Here is a 22,312-nt window from a genome sequence, read left to right as displayed (position 1 = left end):
TAAAGTTGAGCATTTATTCCCAATCCATTAGGAAAAAAGTCCACTTGATGTGGCTACACATACCCTTTAATTCATTTCTTCTGAAGAAAAGTACAAAAGACTAGACTAAAATCAGACAGGCATTTAAAGGAAAATCCTTTGACTATTTGACTAGGAGTCCAAAAACAAACTGTAAATGCTTCATTTTTCAAAAAGAATTAGTTTTTATACAAAATATGAACAATTTTACACTATAAACAAGGACTGCTGTATACACACTTAAATTAGAATTCTGGTATCTGCTTGACCTCCAATTTGTCTCCAGCACAAAGTATACTTGCAGGCCATGATCTAAGAACCTGAAAAGGCAGACGTCTTAGAATAAGTTTTAACCTTAACACAACTGGGAAGACGGCACTGATTCTTTCCTGTGGCTCAATGTCTTGCACATCAGTAAGTTTTAATTTAGTTTACAAAACTCTGCCATATTAACATGAAGAACACATTAATGCTTAATGTTTAAGGATTATGTTCTAGGAGATAATACAACAGAGTGCAACACAAAATCTAAAAGGTCACAATCTAAATCTAATATTAATCCAGAAAACCTCAGCAACTCTACCTTTACTGAAAAAGGCAAACTTACCCCTTAACTCCTACTATATTATTACTCTATTTTCATGGCCTTTTTATGGAAAAACAAAAACAAAAACCAAAAAAACCCACAACTTAAACTTGGTCATACTAACTCAGAGCAAACAGTCTTCCAGCACTAGTCTTTACTTCACATCTTGCAACATTTAACACCTATATTTTCTAAAAACTTTCCAAATAGAACACTCATGACAATTTTAAAGGAGATTATATTTTAAAAGTTGAGCCTGTTTTCTAAACATTTAGAATGTTAATTCCTCTATAAATGAAATTTTATGGCTGGCGCCATGGCTCAATAGGCTAATCCTTCGCCTTGCGGCGCCGGCACACCAGGTTCTAGTCCCAGTCGGGGCGCTGGATTCTGTCCCGGTTGCCCCTCTTCCAGTCCAGCTCTCTACTGTGGCCTGGGAGTGCAGTGGAGGATGACCCAAGTGCTTGGGCCCTGCACCCCATGGGAGACCAGGAAAAGCACCTGGCTCCTGCCTTCGGATCAGCGCGGTGCGCCGGCTGCAGCGCGCCGGCCGTGGCGGCCATTGGAGGGTGAACCAACGGCAAAGGAAGACCTTTCTCTCTCTCTCTCTTTCACACTGTCCACTCTGCCTGTCAAAAAAAAAAGAAATTTTATAAACTTTACTAACAATGTGATTTTATATTTTCCCAAATCTTCTCATCATGTGTACTTCATCAACATCTTTCATTTATCAGTGTTTTATAAGTGATGCTTTAATGTCTGTGGTAATAAAAAAAGATACAACAAATCCTAATATATGCATAGCTATGGCTTAATTTTTTTTTTTATCTCAGCTCTTATTTTTATTATGCAGGGCATTCTATGATTAGAAGAGACATGTTTTAAGTTATGGGTACAAAGAATACATGATCTTAAGAAATAATACATTTATATTGTAATGAATCTTTAACGAGAACAAGATTAACTTAAAAAGAATGTATAATGTCTTCATTTTAGAATTCTTCTATAGTAGGTCCAGTTTCTAATTTTAATATATTTTCTTAAAACCACTGACATCTTTCGAAAAGTCTGCTACTACTATAAAATTATTCTTTTTACCCATGACATTTTACATAGCATCATTTAAGCACCAAAGAAAAGTTCTGTAAACAAGCTTTTAACCAGTAAACTAAGGGCAAATATCCATTTGCCTTTATTATAATATTTAAAAGGCCATGATATGAGTTTCTACTTTCTACAATGACATCTTTATAATAAAAACCAGGCATATTTATACAAACAACAAACAATATTGTACATTTCTGGGGAACAAAAGGCAGATCAACAGACTAGAATTTTTTAGTAATAAAGTGAGCACAAGAAACTTATAAAATGTATGCAATGTATAAAAATTCAGTATTTTTTTAAAGTTTCATTGAAGGGACTCATTTTTAAGAATAAAAGATGGTAGTTCCACTGGCTTATAATTATCCTGTAAACAGTAAGAAGGTAATAAGCAATAAATTAGAAATGTCCTAGCTCCCAGAATTTCCCTTTGCTTGCACTAGAACCACTTTTACAGCAGTTAAAATTGGCCCTCTTAAATATTTGAGTAATTCTAGCAGAAAATAAATTCCATTAGGAATAAGTTAACAGTCTACAATAGATTTCTGACAAGTATATTAGAAAAAAGATACTGCACGTCACATGAGGACTGATCTACATGTTATATGACAGAGTAACTCAAGCTTTTAAACCATCTGCATTTAGCCAGATTTGCTTTGATGCTATTATATTGCTTTCTAACTGTTTGGTAGCAAGGGAATAGAAAAATAAAAAGTGAAAAGATCAACAATTGTTTAAGGTCTGTAAATTTATGAAGAAAAAAACCTTCAAAATAACTTTTTCCTATTACTATTACTTAGGAAAAAGTTTCATTTGGCACACTGTAATTGTAAAAGGAAACAAACCAATTTAAGAGTGGTTGGCATTCCAATCACCCATAGTTAAGACAAACAGCAGGAAAGCAAAACAGGAAAAACTACAATTTTAAGGGCAAAAAAAAAAAAAAAGATGACAAACAAAGGCTCTTGTGTCTTCTACCATTCGCGGTCTCTGGAATACTTTCATCTGCAACACATATACAAATTATTATTTACATTATGATTATATTGGAAAAGAAGACCAGAATCAGTCTTTGTTGTGCTCTAACTTAGTGTCCACTGGAACAACCATGACCATCAAGGCAAGAAGGCCTTAAAACAACAAAATAATCCATTTGCATTTTGAATTTTATTTAAACTTGTGTTCTGGTTCATCTTCAAGTTTGGTGTACAAATAATTTTTAAGACTCAAGTCCTGTAAACTTAGGTCAAGCGTCAATAGCTGACACCTGTTCAATGCAGATCCTTTCTTGCTTGCTTGCTGTATGTTCTGCAGGCTTACAAAGGTGTTTCCTTAAACGGTGGTATCGCCAAAGTCCTTGTTCCAACGAATGTATGCTTCTAAAGTCTGAGGGCTCACGCTGCGTTTGATCTTTTTCAAGGATTCAGTGAAGTCTGATAATCGAATATTTCTCATCTAGATTTTAAAAATGACATACAAATGATAAACAGTTGGTAGCTAAGAATGGATTAAAATAACAATGTTGCTATTTATTATTGTTACAATAAATATGCATAAACAAATTTTTAGAAAATCAAGTCAATCATCTTAATACATTTTCTATATTCCAGAAGAAATATTAAGCTTGCTAGATTATATGCCTTACAAAAATCTTAATACAAGGGGCTGGTGTTGTGGCATAACAGCTTGAGCTGCCATCTGCGATGCCAGCATCTCACTTGGGCACTGGTTCAAGTCCTGGCTGTTTTGCTTCTGATTCAGCTCCCTGCTAATGAGCTTGAGAAAGCAACAGAAGATGGCCCATGTGCTTGGGCCCTGCACCCATGTGGGAAACCTTGATAAAGCTTCTGGCTCCTGGCTTCAGCCTCGCCTAGCCCCAGCTGTTGCAGCCATTTGGGCAGTGAACCAGAGGACGGAAGATCAATCTCTGTAATTCTTTCAAATAAATAAACCAATTAAATCTTTTTAAAAAATTATGAATCAGAGAAAATGAACTTGTGGCTTATACTTTAAATGTGGATTTTTAAGGTAACAGTAGCTAATCACCAAAGTGTGAATTTGGAATTCTCTCTTCCTAAGCTTCACTCATACCAAACACACCCTGAGAAAACTAGAGTATTTAACTTGGGAAGAAACATGCAAGAATTTTATGGGTTTTTCAATAACATAGCTGATTAACCACAATACACAAAACGCCTAATCAGATCATTTCAAGTTTTCTCAGAAACTTGAAGAAAAAAAGACTTCCAAATTGTACTTAAATATACTTAATCTCTGTGTGAAAATTACCAACCCCTGTAGAAAATTGGGCAATTGGGGCTAGCAACTGTGGCTCAATGGGTAAAGCTGCCACTCTAACACTGGCATCCCATACGAGCATCAGTTCAAGTCCCTGTTCATCCATTTGCCATCCAGCTCTCTGCTATGGCTCAGGAAAGCAGCGGAAGACGGCCCAAATCCTTGGGCCACTGCAGCTATGTGAGAGGATCTAAATGTTCCTTTCAAATATATATATATATTTTTTCTTTTTTAAGATTTTATTTGCGAGTCAGAATTAGAGACAGAGAGACAGGGAAAGATCTTCCATCTGTTGGTTCACTACCCAGATGGCCACAATGGCCAGCACTGTGCCAGGTGGTAGCCAGGAGCTCTCCTGGGTCTCCCATATGGGCACCAGGAGCCCAAGCACTTCAGCCATATTCTGCTGCTTTTCTCAGGCCAACAGCAGGGAACTAGATGGGAAGTGAGCAACCAAGACATGAATCAACACTCATATTACTTGCCGGCCCCAGTAAAATAAATCTTTAAAAGAAAAGGGAAGGGGGCCGGCACTGTGGTGTAGTGGGTAAAGCAGCCACATGCAGTGCCGGCATCCCATATGGGCACCGGTTCGAGTCCCGGCTGCTCCACTTCCGATCCAGCTCTCTGCTATGGCCTGGGGAAGCAGTAGAAGATGGCCCAAGTGCTTGGGCCCCTGCACCCATGTGGGAGACCCAGAAGAAGCTCCTGGCTCCTGGCTTTGGACCGGTGCAGCTCCGGCCATTGCAGCCATCTGGGGAGTGAGCCAGCAGATGGAAGACCCCACCCCCACCCCGGCCTCTGCATCTCTGTAGCTTTGCCTTTCAAATAAATAAATAAATCTTATTTTTTTTAAAAAAAGTTTATTTTCACAATATATAAAACCCTCAAATGTTTAATGATTTTTAGTTTTTACATGATTGGATAAGAAAATTTAATGAATATGCATATTTTTCTCCTCTACTGAAGAATATAAGAGAATAATTTCATAGGCCATCCTATTCTGAAATGAAGCCGTCAATCTTTTCTAGGGTCTAATTAAATACATCAAAAAAAATCCAAGTAAAAAAATACAGGTATTGTAATACAGAACACCCATGTAACGGAAACAATTGATTAGTGGCATACCTCACTTGCAGACATGTTCTTTACCTGTTCCGGTTTCAGTTCTGTAAAATATAAAAGGCAGGCACTTAAAAAAGAGAGGAGATTCTGAAGTTTAAATTGCTGCAGGGTAAAATCTAGTAAATGATCAAAAACAATCCATTCATTGTAAGCCATTACATTAAAAGAGAGACACATTAACACTGAGGGTACATAAAATTTATTAGTGCTTACAACAGAATAATATTCCTTCTGAGGAATAACTGAGAGGGATTCAATTTCTTGCACTGTTGCACAAAAGAACAGACTTCACTAATTTTCAAGCGAACTTTGGGGCCAACACTGTGGCATAGCAGGTAAAACCGCCGCCTCCAGCGCCAGAATCCCATGTGGGTGCTGGTTTGAGTCCCAGTTGCTCAACTCCCAACGGAACTCTCTGCTGTGGCCCGGGAAGGCAGCAGAAGATGGCCCAAGTGCTTGGGCCCCTGCACCCACATGCGAGACCCGGAAGAAGCACCTGGCTCCTGGCTTCGGATCAGCGCAGCCGTTGTGGCCCACTGGGGAGTGAACCAGCAGATGGAAGACCTCTCTCTCTCTGCTTCTCCTTCTCTCTCTGTGTAACTGACTTTCAAATAAATAAATAAATAAATAAATCTTAAAAATAAAAAAAGAAAGTGACCTTAAAAGGATGTAACTAGTTCTTTACAAAAGGCATTAGTTTGACATTTTTATCCCAAAACTTTCGTCTGCTTCAGATAACAGCTACAAAAAAAAGAAAGATTCATACATTAGCTATTCTTTTTTTTTTAAGATTCATTTTATTTATTTGAAAGGCAGAGAGAGGTGGAGATAGAGAAAGAGGTCTTCTTTCTGCTGGTTCATTTCCCAAGTGGCTGCAACGGGACTTGAACCAGCAACCATACGCCACTGGGGCTTTAACCCACTGTGCCACAGCGCCAGCCCCTAGCTATTCTTTTTGAGTCCACAAACTAAATAGGATTTCATGCAATTGGCAGCAAGAAAGTTTAACCAGAGTTTCAAAATACATTCTCAAGGTTACATGGTTTATTTTCCAAAGCAGCAGTTCTAAATCAGTAATTTCACTGTGGGAAATATGTACCAGTATTAAACAAAGAAGGCAAAAAGTTTTGGTATGATACAGGCTTTTAACACAAATTATGGCAGAAATGACATCTTTCTCATTTAATTGCATTCCATTGTACTATGAGTGAGAGAAAAAGGGTAGAGACCTAACTAGTGCTTGTGAAACTACATGTTCTTGGCTGGCGCCGTGGCTCAACAAGCTAATCTTCTGCCTAGTGGCGCCGGCACACCGGGTTCTAGTCCCGGTCGGAGCACCGGATTCTGTCCCGGTTGCCACTCTTCCAGGCCAGCTCTCTGCTGTGGCCCAGGAGTGCAGTGGAGGATGGCCCAAGTCCTTGGGCCCTGCACCCCATGGGAGACCAGGATAAGCAACTGGCTCCTGCCTTCGGAACAGCGTGCCAGCCACGGAGGCCCTTGGAGGGTAAACCAACGGCAAAAGGAAGACCTTTCTCTCTGTCTCTCTCTCTCACTGTCCACTCTGCCTGTCAAAAAGTAAAAAAAAAAAAAAAAAAAGAAACTACATGTTCTATTTTATCATCACAGCCAATATTGCTGAGTGCATATCTGACCGCATCACCTATCCACTGTCCCTGCTGGCTATGGACAGGTAGATGAGAACATCTACTCTAAAGTGATATCAGGGGCTGGTGCTGTGGCGCAGTGGGTTAACGCCCTGGCCTTCAGTGCCGGCATCCCATATGGGCACCAGTTCGATACCCGGCTGTTCCCCTTCCAATCCAGCTCTCTGTTATGGCCTGGGAAAGCAGTAGAAGATGGCCCAAGTGCTTGGTCCCCTGCACCCGTGTGGGAGACCCAGAAGAAGCTCCTGGCTTCGGATCAGCGCAGCTCCAGCTGTTGCTGCCAACTGGGGAGTGAACCAGCAGATAGAAGACCTCTCTCTCTCTCTCTCTCCTCTCTCTCCTCTCTCTGTGTAACTCTGACTTTCAAATAAATAAATCTTAAAAAAAAAAAAAAAAGCAAACTTAAGAGAAGGCATAAGATGCTAATATTTATAAAAAAAGTGGTATCACAGTGAGTTTAACCAAATCAATCAGTTGTGATATTACACATTCAACAAATTAACTTGAATCAAAACAGAGCAATGAATATTTTGCTGCAAATCGTCAAACATAGTAAGAAAAATAAAAACTTTTTATTTAAGTTCCTTTAGAACTTTAGAACTTATATTAGAACACTGAAAGAAAAAGAGCCAGAAAACAGGTAAAGTCCACTTCCCCTTTTAAAAAGATTTATTTATTTGAAAAGCAGAGTGATAGAGGGAGAGACTGACAGATCTTCCATATGCTGATTCCCTTCCGGAATAGCTGCTATAATAGCCACATCTGTGCCAAGTCAGAGCCACCAACCAAGAACTCCATCCTGGTCTTCCACACAGGTAGTAGGAATCCAAGTACCTCAGTCATCTTCTATTACCTTCCCAAGGCACTTCAGCAGGAAACTTGTTGAGAAGCAGAGTAGCCAGGATTTCAATGGGCACTCCAATTAGGATGCCAGCATCCCAAGAAGTGGCTTAACCTGCTGCACCACCTTGCCCCCTTTACAAGTACTACTCTTCTCTGCTTGCTAAGACTAAACTGCTGCTGGGATGCCAACAGCCCATACTGGAGTGCCTGAATTTGAGCACCAACTCGGCTTTGAATTCCAGCTTCCTGCTAATGTTCATCCTGGGAGGAAGCAGGTGATGGCTCAAGTATCTGGGTCCCTACCACCCACATGAGATGTAGGTTGAGGTCCAGGCTCCTGGTTTCAGCCTTGTCAAGAGCTAGTTGTTGCAGACATTTGAGGAATAAATCAGCGGTTAGAAGATATATCTTTGTCTGTCTCTCTGCTTTTAAGAAAAAAAAAAATTAAAGAAAAAAGTTTTTTTCCCCTCAAATTTTTCCTGCTCACCAACTATGAAGAAGTACAACTTGTCATCTAGAACAGGAGTCATCAAGCTTCTCTGGCTCATAGATTATTTGTTAGGTCTGTGAGCTAACAATGGTTTTATATATATTTTTAAAAGATTTTATTTATTTGAACAATAGAGTTACAGAGAGAGGTAGAAACAGAAAGAGAGGTCTTCCATCCACTGGTTCACTCCCCAAATGGCCACAATGGCTGGAGGTGAGCTGATCCAAAGCCAGGAACCAGGAGCTTCCTCCAGGACTCCCATGTGGGTGCAGGGGCACAAGCACTTGGGCTATCCTCTGCTGCTTTCCTAGGCACATTAGCAGGAATCTGGATCAGAAGTGGAGCAGCTGGGACTTGAACTGGTCACCAGATGGGATGCCACTGTTGCAGGCCGGGGCTTCAACCTGCTGTACCACAGCACTAGCCCCAGTTTTATTTTATTTTTTTTTTTTGACAGGCAGAGTGGACAGTGAGAGGGAGAGAGAGACAGAGAGAAAGGTCTTCCTTTGCCGTTGGTTCACCCTCTAATGGCCGCCGCGGTAGCGCGCTGCGGCCGGCGCACCGCGCTGTTCCGATGGCAGGAGCCAGGTGCTTCTCCTGGTCTCCCATGGGGTGCAGAGCCCAAACACTTGGGCCATCCTCCACTGCACTCCCTGGCCACAGCAGAGAGCTGGCCTGGAAGAGGGGCAACCAGGACAGGATCGGTGCCCCGACCGGGACTAGAACCCGGTGTGCCGGCGCCGCAAGGCGGAGGATTAGCCTAGTGAGCCGCGGCGCCGGCCCAGTTTTATATTTTTAAACAGTCGTTTAAAAAAATGGTGGTGACTATGCAACAAAGATCATATGTGGTCCACAAAGCCCAAGATATTTTCTTGTTGAACCTTAATTTAGAAACAACTTGTACGAAGCTTTCCATTGATAAATGTACATTGCTTTCACACTCAAAAAAAAAAAAAAGATCCTTTTGTGGAGATTTCTCAAACTTCTAAAGTGGTATAATAAATAGTTCCAAATATTCAAGCTCTGTACACCTACCTCGGATAGGACCTAGTGCTGCATCTTTTGCCAAAGCTGTCAGATCACTTCCTGAGTATCCATCAGTCATTCTGAGAAGAAAGAAATATCACATTATTTTAAAAATTGTTTAATAGGTTCAGAGACAGACACAACAGAGAGCTAATATCTGCTGGTTCATTCCCAAAATGTCCATAATTATCAGAGCTGAGACAGGCTAGGAGCTAGGAGTCCAATCTAGGTCTCTCTAGTGGGTAGCAGGACCCAACTACTTGAGCATTACCTGTTGCCTTTTTTGGTGCACTTGAATAGGAAGTTGGAATTGGAAGCAGAGCTGGGACTCAAACTCAGGTTCTCTGACATGGGATGTCAGGTGTCCCAGATGATTTCCTAACCGCCAGGACAAACATCCAGCCCCGCTGGATGTTTTCATCTTGGCTAAGTTAAAATCTCATGTAAGTAGGATGGTGAAAACTAGTTTGCCTTTGCCATTAGCAAGCTAAAAGGGTTTATGTTTGATTGTCAGGGCACAGAGTGGTCCCTTTACTAAAACTAAAACAGTCTGCTGCTAGTTCCTTATAATGCCTCCGATTTTCATCATTAGAACTATTGCTTTAGATGAGGCATGCCATCTCCAGGAGGTCTATTCAATTATGTCCCCTGGAAAGCTAACATCTACAAGTCCCTGGAAGTCAACTGACATGTAACTGCATTTACTTTTCTATAATTAGTCTTCAGCCTGACAAAGAGCACTCTCTTGATGGAATCAGAGGAAATTTATGTAATTTAAGAGGAGGACACACAGAATCAAAGAAAGGGGTGGATATAAAATATTGGCCCAAAGATGCACACCTGAATAGTATTCTGCACTGAAAAGTCCTGGGCAGCCAAGAGATTATCAAAGGGAACTGAGATTAGTAAAGGGGGATCAGGAATTTGGCATCATACTTAAGATGCTCCTTGGGATACCATGCATCCCACAGTGAAGTGTCAGATTTTAGTCCTGGCCCTGCTCCCAATTCCAGCTTCCTGCTGCTAACGTGCACTCTGGGAGGCAGCAGGTGATAGCTCAAGTATTTGGGTCCTCACCACCTACAAGAGAGACAGACCCAGGTTCACTTCCCAGATTCCGGCTTTGTGCTGCCTTAGCCCTAGCTATTGTGGGCATTTGTGGAGCCAACTGGCAGATGGCAGATCTCTCTTTCAAAAAAAAAGAAGAAATAGGGAAAGGAGGAAGGCAAAGAGGAAGAGGAAACTAAGAGGTGAACGGGAAAAGGGGAAAAAGCATTTACTTATTATACAGTATGTTAAACAATAAAGATCAAACATTATTGGCAGAATTCCTCATGGGGAAGACAAGGAACAGCCCCTACTTCGACAGGTATTTAACTCATTCTTCATAGCAATCTGGGAAATTAGGTTTCTTTTCTTCCTTTTTTTTTTTTTTTTGACAGGCAGAGTGGACAGTGAGAGAGAGACAGAGAGAGAGAAAGGTCTTTCTTTGCTGTTGGTTCACCCTCCAATGGCCGCTGCGGCCGGGGCACTTCAGCTGGCGCGCCACACTGATCCAAAGCCAGAAGCCAGGTGCTTCTCCTGGTCTCCCATACAGGTGCAGGGCCCAAGCACTTGGGCCATCCTTCACTGTACTCCCGGGCCACAGCAGAGAGCTGGACTGGAAGAGGGGCAACCAGGACAGAATCCGGTGCCCCGACCGGGACTAGAACCTGGTGTGCCAGTGCCGCAGGCGGAAGATTAGCCTATTGAGCCACGGCGCTGGCCGAAATTAGGTTTCTTAATAAAATTACTTGGTATTCACATATTTGTTCACTACTATACATTATTCTATGTTGTCTTGGGGTGACTAAATTTCAGGATTGCATCTTCCATATTCTGGTTATACTTATGCAGTCTGTTCATAAAATATTTTTAAGATAGAAAAAAGAATTCTGAATAATTAAAAAGAATAAAATTTATGTGAAAATATCTATGTTAGTATGGCAAATATCAGATGCATTAAACTGAGAAATTAGTAATATCACTTTCAGATTTAATAAATTTTAAAAACGATATAATACCATCATCAGATATTTAGATCATGTCTTCTACAGGATATAGAAATGAAAATTTAGATACCATATGTATAATAAGAGGTAAGAAATAAAGTAAAGGAGGCAGAGAATGAGACAGGAAGTTTTCTCTTTTTTTAACGAAATTATTTATAAGGGGTGGCATTGTGGCATAGTGGCTAAAGGTACCATCTGGGATGCCAGCATCCTATATGGGCACTAGTTTGTGTCTTGGGTGCTCTCCTTTGATCCAACTCCCTGTTAGTGGCTTGGGAAAAGCAGCACAAAATGGCCCCAGTGTTTGGGCCCCTGTATATACATGGAAGACACAGATGAAGCTCTTGACTCTGGCTCTGGCCTGGCTCAGCCCTGGCCACTGTGTCCACTTGGAGAGTGAACCAATCAATGATTGGACTTTGTCTCTCTCCCTCTCTCTCCCTTTCTATCTAACTCAAACTTTCTAATAAATAAATCTTTGGGGGGGGGGGGGAGAAGAAATTTTGCTTACTTACTTTTCTTTACTTGAAAGGCAGACATACACACACACAAACATATACACAGGGGTGTGAGTAAAGATCTTCCACCCACTGGTTCACTCTCCAGATCCCAATGCAACAGATGGAGCTATATCAGGCCAAAGCCACGAGCCTGAAACTCAATTCAGTCTCCAACATGTTTAGCAAGATCCCAGGTTTACAAAGTTGGACTCAGAAACAGAGCCAGGACTCGAACCCAGGCACTCTGATACAGGATGCGGGCATCCCAGGCAGCATCTTAACTGCTGTACCAAATGCCTATTCCAACACAAGAAGTGTTTTTTTTAAGAATTTTTTATTTGAAAATCAGAGTTAGAGAGAGAGATAGAGGGAAAGATACAATGAGAGAGGTCTTCCATCAGCTGGTTCACTCCCCAAATGGCTGCAATGGCCAGAGCTGGGCCAGGCTGAAGCCAGGAGCCAGGAGTTTTTTCTGGGTCTCTATTTGGGTGCAGGGGCCCAAGCCTCAGGCCATCTTCACTGCATTCCCAGGCCATCAGCAGATGGATAGAAAGTAGGACAGCTGGGACTTGAATCAGTGCCCATATGGGATGCCAGCACCACAGGCTGCGGCTTTACTTACTATGTCACAGCACCAGCCCCAAAAGTTTTCTGATAAATGAATTCTTTATTACATATGTCAGTTTACTCTAACATAGAACAAAGAAGCCAGTGCCGCGGCTCAATAGGCTAATCCTCCACCTTGGGGTGCCAGCACACTGGGTTCTAGTCCCAGTTGGGGCGCTGGATTCTGTCCTGGTTGCCCCTCTTCCAGGCCAGCTCTCTGCTGGGGGCCGGGAGTGCAGTGGAGGATGGCCCAAGTGCTTGGGCCCTGCACCCGCATGGGAGACCAGGAGAAGCACCTGGCTCCTGGCTTCGAATCAGCGTGATGTGCCGGCCACGGCGGCCATTGGAGGGTGAACCAACAGCAAAAGGAAGACCTTTCTCTGTCTCTCTCTCTCACTGTCCACTCTGCCTGTCAAAAAAAAAAAAAAAAAAAGCTGAAAGATAGGCTGGTGCCGCAGCTCACTTGGCTAATCCTCCGCCTGTGGCGCTGGCACCCTGGGTTCTAGTCCCAGTCGGGGCACCGGATTCTATCCCGGTTGCTCCTCTTCCAGTCCAGCTCTCTGCTGTGGTCCAGGAAGGCAGTGGAGGATGGCCCAGGTCCTTGGGCCCTGCACCCACATGGGAGACCAGGAGGAAGCACTTGGCTCCTGGCTTCAGATTGGCACAGCCCACCGGCTGCAGCGGCCATTTGGGGGGGTGAACCAATGGAAAAGGAAGACCTTTCTGTCTGTCTCTTTCTCTCTCTCTCTCTCCTCTCTCACTAACTCTGTCAAAAAAAAAAAAAAAAAAAAAGCTGAAAGATAATCCAAATCAGATCACTCACCTTGCAAGTTGTGCTAGTTCTTTTTGGCTCAATGGGCTTCCTTGCTTACACAATAGGTTTTTAAGTAAAAGCAGTCTTGTCTGAAAAAAATATTAAATAATTATGAGTCCTACATAATTTATTATCAGAATTAATCTTAATAAGCTAATCATTAGCTTAATAAAATATACAGATATCAGATTCAAATCCTGATTGTCACCTTGAAGCCTCATTCACGTCTATTAGGAGAGTTACTGAGGGAATTAAGGAAGGTAATCCAAACAAACCACTGAGCAAGTAGCTGCTGAAAGTACCAAGGATACTAAGGATCTAGAGAGCCACCCGCAGCCTCCGAGGGTGTGCAAGAGCAGCAAGTTGGAATTAAGAACAGAGCTGAGACTTAGCACGCTGACATGGGATGTAGGCTTCCCAAACAGGTATCTAACACTGTACCAATGTCCACCCCCATAATGCGGTTTCACAACATTGCTCTCACCCCAGAAGTTCATTCACGTTGGTTCGCAGTTGATTCCCATTCTCATCCTGCACACTAGCAGTCTGTATAAGTCTTTCCAAATTTGTCTTTTCTGGATATTTCATATAGGTGGAATCATATGATATGTAATTGTGTCTGGCTTCTTTCACCTAGCATGTTCTTAAGTTTCAAGCGTATTACGGTACATAGCATGTATAGCTCATTCCTTTCATTGCTGAACAATATCTGTTAAGTGGTACACAGGCTGAGTTTCCTTTAGTGTTTGGGACCAGAAGAGTTTTGGAGTTCGGAACACATATACACACCTGAGATGTCTTAGGGATGGGACTCAACTCTAAACATGAAATTCATTTATGCTTCATATGTATCCTATAAACACAGCCAAATGTAATTTTATACATATTTAAATAATCTTGTGCATGAAACAAAGTCGCATCGTGTGAACCTCTCACTTGTGGATCAAAGTTTTTATTAACACTTGAATTTCATACTAAGAATTCTCTATCAAATTTGTTTATCCATTCACAACTAATGAATATTTTAGTTTCTTTGCAGTGTTTGGCTATTATATTAATATTGCTGCTAAAAATACTAGCACATGTCTGTGTATAGACACTTGTCTTCATTTCTCTTATGTCAATTCATAGGAGTAGAAATGCTGGATCTTTTTTTTTTTATTTTTATTTTTATTTTTGACAGGCAGAGTGGACAGTGAGAGAGAGAGACAGAGAGAAAGGTCTTCCTTTTGCCGCTGGTTCACCCTCCAATGGCCACCGCAGTAGCGCGCTGCGGCCGGCGCACCGCGCTGTTCCGATGGCAGGAGCCAGGTGCTTCTCCTGGTCTCCCATGGGGTGCAGGGCCCAAGGACTTGGGCCATCCTCCACTGCACTCCCTGGCCACAGCGGAGAGCTGGCCTGGAAGAGGGGCAACCGGGACAGGATCGGTGCCCCAACCGGGACTAGAACCCGGTGTGCCGGCGCCGCAAGGCGGAGGATTAGCCTGTTGAGCCACGGCGCCGGCCGAAATGCTGGATCTTAAATTAAGTTTCTATTTATCTTTATAGGAAAACACCAAAGTCTTCCAATGTGGCTGTCCTATGGACTGGGAGACTCAATGATGAGTATATGGTAATTCACATTTTTGCTTAAAAAATTTTAAATATAGGTGCCAGTACTGTGTGGCATAGCAGGTTAAGCTCCCACCTGCAATGATGGCATCCTGTGTGGGCATTGGTTTGTGTCCCAGCTGCTCCATTTCCAATCCAGCTCCCGGCTAATATGCCTGAGTAAGTAGTAGAGGATGGTCCAAGTGCTTGGGCCCCTGCACCCATGTGGTAGACCTAGCGGAAGCTCCTGGCGGCTGCTAGGCGCAGCCTCAGCCTCTGTAGCCATTTGGGAAATGAACCAGCAGATGGAAGATTTTCAAATTCTGCATTTCAAATAACTTAAATAAGTACATTTATTTAAAAGTCAAAGAGTTATAGAGAGAGAATCATATACACAGAGAGAAAAAAGGGAGGCAGGGAGAAGACAAAGAGAAAGAGAGAGAGAAAGAGATCTTCCATCTGTTGGTTCACTCCTCAAATGGCTGCAACAATCTAGGCTGGGCCAGGCTGAAGCCAGGACTCAGGAGCATCTTCTGGATCTCCCAAAAGGGGGTAGGGGCCCAAACACTTAGTCCATCTTCCACGCTTTCCCAGGTGCATCAGCAGGGAGCTGGATCTGACATGGAGAAGCCAGGTCTAGAACCAGTGCCCATATGGGATACCAGTGTCACAGATGGCAGCTTTACCAGTTACTCCACACGCAGGACCCAGATAAATAAATCTTCTAAAAAATTTAGATACATACCTCCTCATTTGGTAAAGACACATATACACGCTTGATGAAACGCCTAAAAAAAGGATTAAAGCAATTTTAGAAAAACAAGTTTTAATTTAAAGGTAACTCAGATTAAGAAGCAAATGATAGGAAAAGAGCTTTAAGTATAATATAGAGTACCTGAATGTATTTTACTAGGTATCAATGTAAAAAGATGGTTTTAATTATCCTTTTAAAATTCTCTAATGTTTAAAAATCCTTAATTCAATGCTATTGGAATTAAACTAATCAATTATATACATGTATGCTTTTAATAGCAGTAGTGCTTACAAGCAAAAAAATAAAGTGGAATAAAGAGATTTCTACAGAACTAAAATTAAAAAGGCTAACAGAAATATGAACTTTACCATCAACAATCTAAGAAGCATTTGTAGAACTAAAATACATGAGGTGCTGCCATAGATGGCAAAAAGTATACTAACAAAGGCAGCCATACACAGGATCTGCACTGCAGAGAAGGACATGGCTCTCAGAATTCAGTTTTCCAAGGGAAACAGATACAGCAGATTACAACGCAAAATTAAACCAACTGCCCACGTTCAAACAGATAATGCCAAGCTAGGACCTTCAGACCATGTGAATCCTACTTGGAAAGGCAAGGCTGGCTGAACAAAGAATCTCAAACACACTTCATCTCTGTAAGAAGGCATTTAAGTCTGGCTGGATGACAAGCTGTCTAGTTGTGATGACCACTAATTTTTAGCTAATGAAAAATAAAATCAACCCTATCTCTTATTTACATACACATTTACTTCATTACCAGGTAATGGCTGCACTATGAGTTACACTACCTGTTAGCCCAGAACATACTAAGAGATAACTCAGCATATTTTCTCAATCTCTTATTTTCTTACCCTTTCCCCTAGGATATCCTTCTAAAACTAGATTTACCAGAAATAAGCTCTTAAAACAAAACAAACAAACAAAAAAAAGCAGCACTGGACTCATTAAAAAGAAAAAGCCAAAATGAGGAAGAAGAAAACCCACAAAAAACAAAGTTGATGAAGAATATGAACAAGAAGACTTTGCATACAGATTAAAATAATGACCAAGTATCTTTCCATGAAATAATAACTTCCATGAAATAAAATTAAGAAAATAACTTTTTTTATGAAACAAGATATCAATGAGACATGAGCTTAAGTAAATGACAAAGATTCAGAGAAATAAGAGAAGAGGATAAATAATATAGCACAGGTCAGGAAAGCAATGAAAAAAGAGAACTACAGAAAAAAAGACTACAGAAGTAGAAATACTACAAAAGTGGTAAAACGGAGAGCAGATACTAACCCAGTAAGAAAGAAAAGTAACAGACTTGGGAAGACAAGATATAATGTAACAAAAAAAGTTTAAGAACTTAATAGTAATAGTATTAGTTATGGAAGCCAAAAAGATGAAATACAATAATAATTTATGTGCAAAAGGAAAAAACCAGGCAAATAAACTAAAAAAAAAAAAAAAAATAGCATTCAAAATAAATTTTCCCAAAGAAATTCTAAACTATCAATTTAAGAAGCATTAAGTCAGCCGGCGCCGTGGCTTAACAAGCTAATCCTCCACCTTGCGGTACCGGCACACCGGGTTCTAGTCCCAGTTGGGGGGCCGGATTCTATCCCGGTTGCCCCTCTTCCAGGCCAGCTCTCTGCTATGGCCCGGGGAAGGCAGTGGAGGATGGCCCAAGTGCTTGGGCCCTGCACCCGCATAGGAGACCAGGAGAAGCACCTGGCTCCTGGCTTCGAATCAGCGAGATGAGCTGGCCGCAGCGGCCATTGGAGGGTGAACCAACGGCAAAAAGGAAGACCTTTCTCTGTCTCTCTCTCTCACTATCCACTCTGCCTGTCAAAAAAAAAAAAAAAAAAAAAAAGAAGCATTAAGTCCTAGGGAAAAGAAACAAAAATCAATCAATAGATTTTTCAAATAACTAGATTTCTATGACTGAAAATTATATCTAGCAAAAAGAAAAAATTATGTTAATCTACAGATGTGAAGCAAAATAAGTCTGGATTCAGACTTCCATACTGTTGATGCCCAATCCTAGGAACAATGGAGCAAAGTTACATTCGTTAGGAAAGGAAAACAGCAGCAAAAATTTTATGCTGAGTCCAGTTGTTTTTCCAGCACCAAGGGAATAAATTTGCTGAAACATATCCGACAGTTCTCCTGAACCCTGCTTTGACCAGCTTCTCATGAAGCCAAATAAAAGATGGTAAGAAGCAATTTTGGAAATTAAAGATAATTTAAATTAACCCAGCACCACAGAGTAATTTATCTAAAACCATAAGGTGAAGACCAAATTTTCCTGATGTCATGGTGGATCTGGCCTAACAAGAGGCCAGAAAAATAGAAAAAATAGAAAAGAAAGTAACATAAATGTGTGGCATGAACATGTGAGTAAATATGTCCACAACAGATGTGTGAGCTTCCACATCGATCTCCCTACCTGAGAACAGCCTCATCAAGCTCTTGTGGCCTGTTAGTTGCACCCATTACAAGCACTCTGTCATCTCCAGCAGACTGTACCTACAAGCCAAAAAACTTTTCTCAGTACTTTTAGATAAAGAAAAATATAATAAGTTACTTATATTTCTATTTTGGGTCACTCAGTCGGAAAATACACATGCAATAACACTATTACATTGAAAACATCATCATCGACACTTACACCATCAAATTCTATTAGAAATTCAGTTTTTAGACGCCTACTAGCATCGTGCTCGCCTTCTCTTCTTTCACACAAAAGGCTATCAACTTCATCTACAGGAAAGACAAGGACAGGCTTTAATTAAAGGTCAAGCATGTCATCACCTCAGCTTAATTTAGCTCATTAATATTTAAGATATTGGGTCCTACAGAATTGTTAGTTTTTAATCACACCTTCTTTAAACCTTTTATTTCTGAATAATCATTCCTATCATTTCCATACAGGGAAATTTCACAAATATTCAACAAAGTTGGCAACCAAGGTCTCACCTATAAAAATTATAGAAGGCTGAAGTTCTCGAGCCACAGCAAAAAGAGCTCTCACCAATTTCTCTCCTTCTCCCACCTAAAGGAAGGCATCATATACTGTTATACACATAAAATCTAACAAAATCCAAGTCTTTTAAATTTCATAATTGAAAATCTAGAACCTAGGAATTCATCTTCTTTGCAGCAAGAAAAGATTTGTTTTGAGGAACTGGGGAGAGGGGAAGGGAGTTAATGAACTATCCCTTATTTTAGAAAACATGCTTTTCCCTTAAGCATGGGTTAAGCAGGTTTTTTTTCAACTTAGTATTTTATTGTTATTATTTTTTTAATATTTTATTTACTTATTTTGAGAGGTAGAGTTACATACAGAGAAGGAGTGACAGAGAAAAAGGTCTTCCATCTGCTGGCTCATTTCCCAAATGGCGCAATGGCCAGAGCTGAGCAGATCTGAAGCCTGGAGCCAGGAGACTCTTCCAGTTCTCCCATGTGGGTGCAGGGACCGAAGCACTTGGGGCATCTTCCACTGCTTTCCCAGGCAATTAAGCAGAGATGGATCAGAAGAGGAGCAGCTGGGACTAGAACCAATGCCACAGGTGGAGGTTTAGTCTACTACACCACAGCGCTGGCCCCATTATTTTATTATATTTTAAGGACATTGATAAGCAGTTTAAAAATTGAAGTATATTTCTGTTTTCCTTTATACTGCATTCCTAACATTTAAGAGTGGGATTTCTTAGGTGAAACTAGTGAACAAAGGGAAGGCTAGGGCAGGCAAAGAAATGCTACACATACTCTTTAAACTTTAGACTGCAGAGTATGTTTACAGAAGCAGATAAACTGGATTGTTTGCTCCTAAACCAAACCTGCTCTACTAAGAACATCCTGAAAACTCATTTTCACAATACTGCTGTGACAAAATATTTCAAAGTAACAACTTGCAAAATTTCACAGGGGAAACAAAATGTGATGAGGAAAAGGTATTACTTTATAGTTACTTAACTACTTTATAAAATCGAGAAAAGATTCCACGTTGTGGCACAGTGGGTTAAACCACCACCTGAAAAGCTGGCAACTGATTTGAGTGCCTGTTCCAGTCCCAGCTGCTCCACTTCTGATCTACATCCCTGCTATTGCACCTGGGAAAGCAGGGAAGATAGCCCAAGTACTTGGGCTCCTGTCACCCATGTGGGAGACCCAGACGGAGTTTTAAGTTTGTGGCTTCGGCCTTCCCCATTCCTTGGCCATCGCAGCCATTTGGAGAGTGAGCTGGCAGATGGAAGATCTTGAGCTCTCTCTCTGTAACTCTTTCAAATAAACCTTTAAAAATAATAAAAAAAGATTCAACTTAGCAGAAAGTACAAAAGAATATTATTTTATCGGTGTCTGTTATTACTAATTTTTCAGTTTAGTACTGACACGTTGAAGACCAAACCTCACAAAAATTTTGAAGACTGTGGAAAACATTTATGTGAATATTAGTTAGAAATTAATCATAAACAAATAATACTTTAAAAGCATATGAACTAGGGGCCTGCCCCACAGTAGTGGTGAGGCTGCCACCTGCAGTGCCAGCATCCAATATGGGCGCCAGTTTGAGTCCTGGCTGCTTGGCTTCTGATCCAGCTTTCTGCTATGGCCTGGGAAAGCAGTGGAAGACAGCCCAGGTCCTTGGTCCTCTGCACCCACATGAGACACCTGGAGGAAGCTCTTGGTTTCGGATTGGCTCAGCTCTGATCATTGTGGCCATTCGGGGATTGAATCAACAGGTGGGAGACTTCTCTCTCTCCCTGTCTCTGCCTCTCTGTAACTCTGCCTTTCAAATAATAGATAGATAAATTTTTTTTTTCTTTTTTTTTTTTTTTTTTTTTTTGACAGGTAGAGTAGATAGTGAGAGAGAGAGAGACAGAGAGAAAGGTCTTCCTTTTTGCCGTTGGTTCACCCTCCAATGGCTGCTGCAGCCGGCGCATCTCGCTGATTCGAAGCCAGGAGCCAGGTGGTTCCTCCTGGTCTCCCAAGGGGTGCAGGGCCCAAGCACTTGGGCCATCCTCCACTGCCTTCCCGGGCTATAGCAGAGAGCTGGCCTGGAAGAGGGGCAACCGGGATAGAATCTGGCCCCCCAACCGGGACTAGAACCCGGTGTGCCGGCGCTGCAAGGCGGAGGATTAGCCTGTTAAGCCACAGTGCCGGCCAGATAAATGTTTAAAAAAAAAAAAAAATGAAGTATGTTTGTAAAGATATTTAACTACAGATAAAAACCATACATATAATGCTGATGACAGAAGCCACACACACACAAAACACTATGATTACATTGCCATTGCATCTACTCAAAGGCAAATTAGTTTTGCCTCTGATGTTAGTAGTCTAGTGGTTGGCAGGGAGAGGAGTAAATGCATAGAGACAGAGGAGGGGACAGCATTGTAGCATAGTGGGTAAAGCCACCGCCTGCAGTGCCAGCATCCTATATGGGTGCAGGTGCGAGATCCGGCTACTCCACTTCTGATCCAGCTTTCTGCTATTGCCTAGGAAAGCAGCGGAAGATGGCCCAAGTCCTTGGGTCCCTGCACCCATGTGGGAAGACCAGGAGGAAGCTCCTGGCTTCAGATCAGCGCAGCTCTGGTCATGTGGCCAACTGGGGAGTGAACCAATGAAAAGAAGACCTCTCTGTCGCTCCCTCCCTCTCACTGTCTGTAACTCTACCTCTCAAATAAAATAAATAACATCTTAAAAAAAAAAGAGCATCTTATATGATATTCCTTTTTTTTTTTTTTTTTTTTGTGGAGACAGGCAGAGTGGACAGTGAGAGAGAGAGACAGACAGAAAGGTCTTCCTTTTTGCCACTGGTTCACCCCCCAATGGCCGCCGCGGCTGGCGCATCTCGCAGATCCGAAGCCAAGAGCCAGGTGCCTCCCCTGGTCTCCCATGCGGGTGCAGGGCCTGAACACTTGGGCCATCCTCCACTGCCTTCCCGGGCCACAGCAGAGAGCCGGCCTGGAAGAGGGGCAACTGGGACAGAATCTGGCACCCCAACCGGGACCAGAACCCGGTGTGCTGGCGCCGCAAGGTGGAGGATCAGCCTGTTAAGCCACGGCGCTGGCCATCTTTTATGATATGAAACAATGCCTTCTTTTATGTCTTCAAAAACAAGATCATATATGAGGTAAAATATTCAATTCTTATCACACTGTAAGCATACTGACAAACTGGAATGAAAACAGAGGAAGAGAACTCAGGTAATAACTAATCTAAAAAAAAAAAGTAGATAAAACATTAAGTTACTATATATGTGGAAGGATATATAAGATTTCTGCACACTAGTATATAAAAATTTTAAAATATTACATTTTAAATTTTAAAAATACTTTTGAAATATAAACTTGCCTCAAGATATATAAGAGGCATCACAGGACTGGGAGCTAAAATCACGGACTTAACACGGTTTCAGAAACCATAAAGATGAGAGAAAATACTTCTGAAAACAAGTACGGATAAAAATGAATGGCTCTCCGATTATGGCCTGAGAAGGCAGTGGAAGATGGCCCAAGTGCTTGGGCCCCTCCACCTGCGTGGAAGACCCAGAGGAAGCTCCTGGCTTTGGATCGGTGCAACTCCGGCCGTTGTGGCCACTTGGGGAGTGAACCAGTGTATGCAAGACCTCTCTCTCTGTCTCTCTGTTAACTTTGCCTTTCAAGTAAGTAAATAATCTTTTTTAAAAAATCGAATGGCTATAGGGTGACAAGTATGGTAGTTACGACACGAGTGGGACCTCCACATCCCATATTGGAGTGCCTGGGTTTGAGACCTGGCTCCACTCCCAATTCCAGCTTTCTGCTAATGTGCAACAAGGCAGATG

At 41.7% G+C, this 22,312-nt stretch overlaps 1 protein-coding gene across 3 annotated transcripts in view; it reads right to left on the bottom strand.

Annotated features, from left to right (window-relative positions):
- Window positions 1–22,312, bottom strand: part of SPAST (spastin) — a 66,798-nt gene continuing 44,486 nt past the window's right edge. For all 3 annotated transcript variants that reach the window (XM_062209218.1, XM_062209219.1, XM_062209220.1), the window contains exons 10-17: window positions 18,460–18,535; window positions 18,152–18,243; window positions 17,930–18,009; window positions 15,460–15,502; window positions 13,135–13,214; window positions 9,164–9,234; window positions 5,135–5,175; window positions 1–3,163 (exon numbers count right to left, since the gene is read on the bottom strand). In XM_062209218.1, coding sequence (XP_062065202.1) covers window positions 3,041–3,163; window positions 5,135–5,175; window positions 9,164–9,234; window positions 13,135–13,214; window positions 15,460–15,502; window positions 17,930–18,009; window positions 18,152–18,243; window positions 18,460–18,535 — 606 coding nt within the window. In that variant the 3' untranslated portion in view covers window positions 1–3,040. The remainder of the gene's footprint in view (window positions 3,164–5,134; window positions 5,176–9,163; window positions 9,235–13,134; window positions 13,215–15,459; window positions 15,503–17,929; window positions 18,010–18,151; window positions 18,244–18,459; window positions 18,536–22,312) is intronic.

The sequence above is a fragment of the Lepus europaeus genome, chromosome 13 (genome assembly GCF_033115175.1).
Source record: "Lepus europaeus isolate LE1 chromosome 13, mLepTim1.pri, whole genome shotgun sequence".
Classification (NCBI taxonomy): domain Eukaryota; kingdom Metazoa; phylum Chordata; class Mammalia; order Lagomorpha; family Leporidae; genus Lepus; species Lepus europaeus.
The sequence above is the reverse complement of the archived record's forward strand: the minus strand, read 5'-3'. Positions and strand labels throughout refer to the sequence as shown.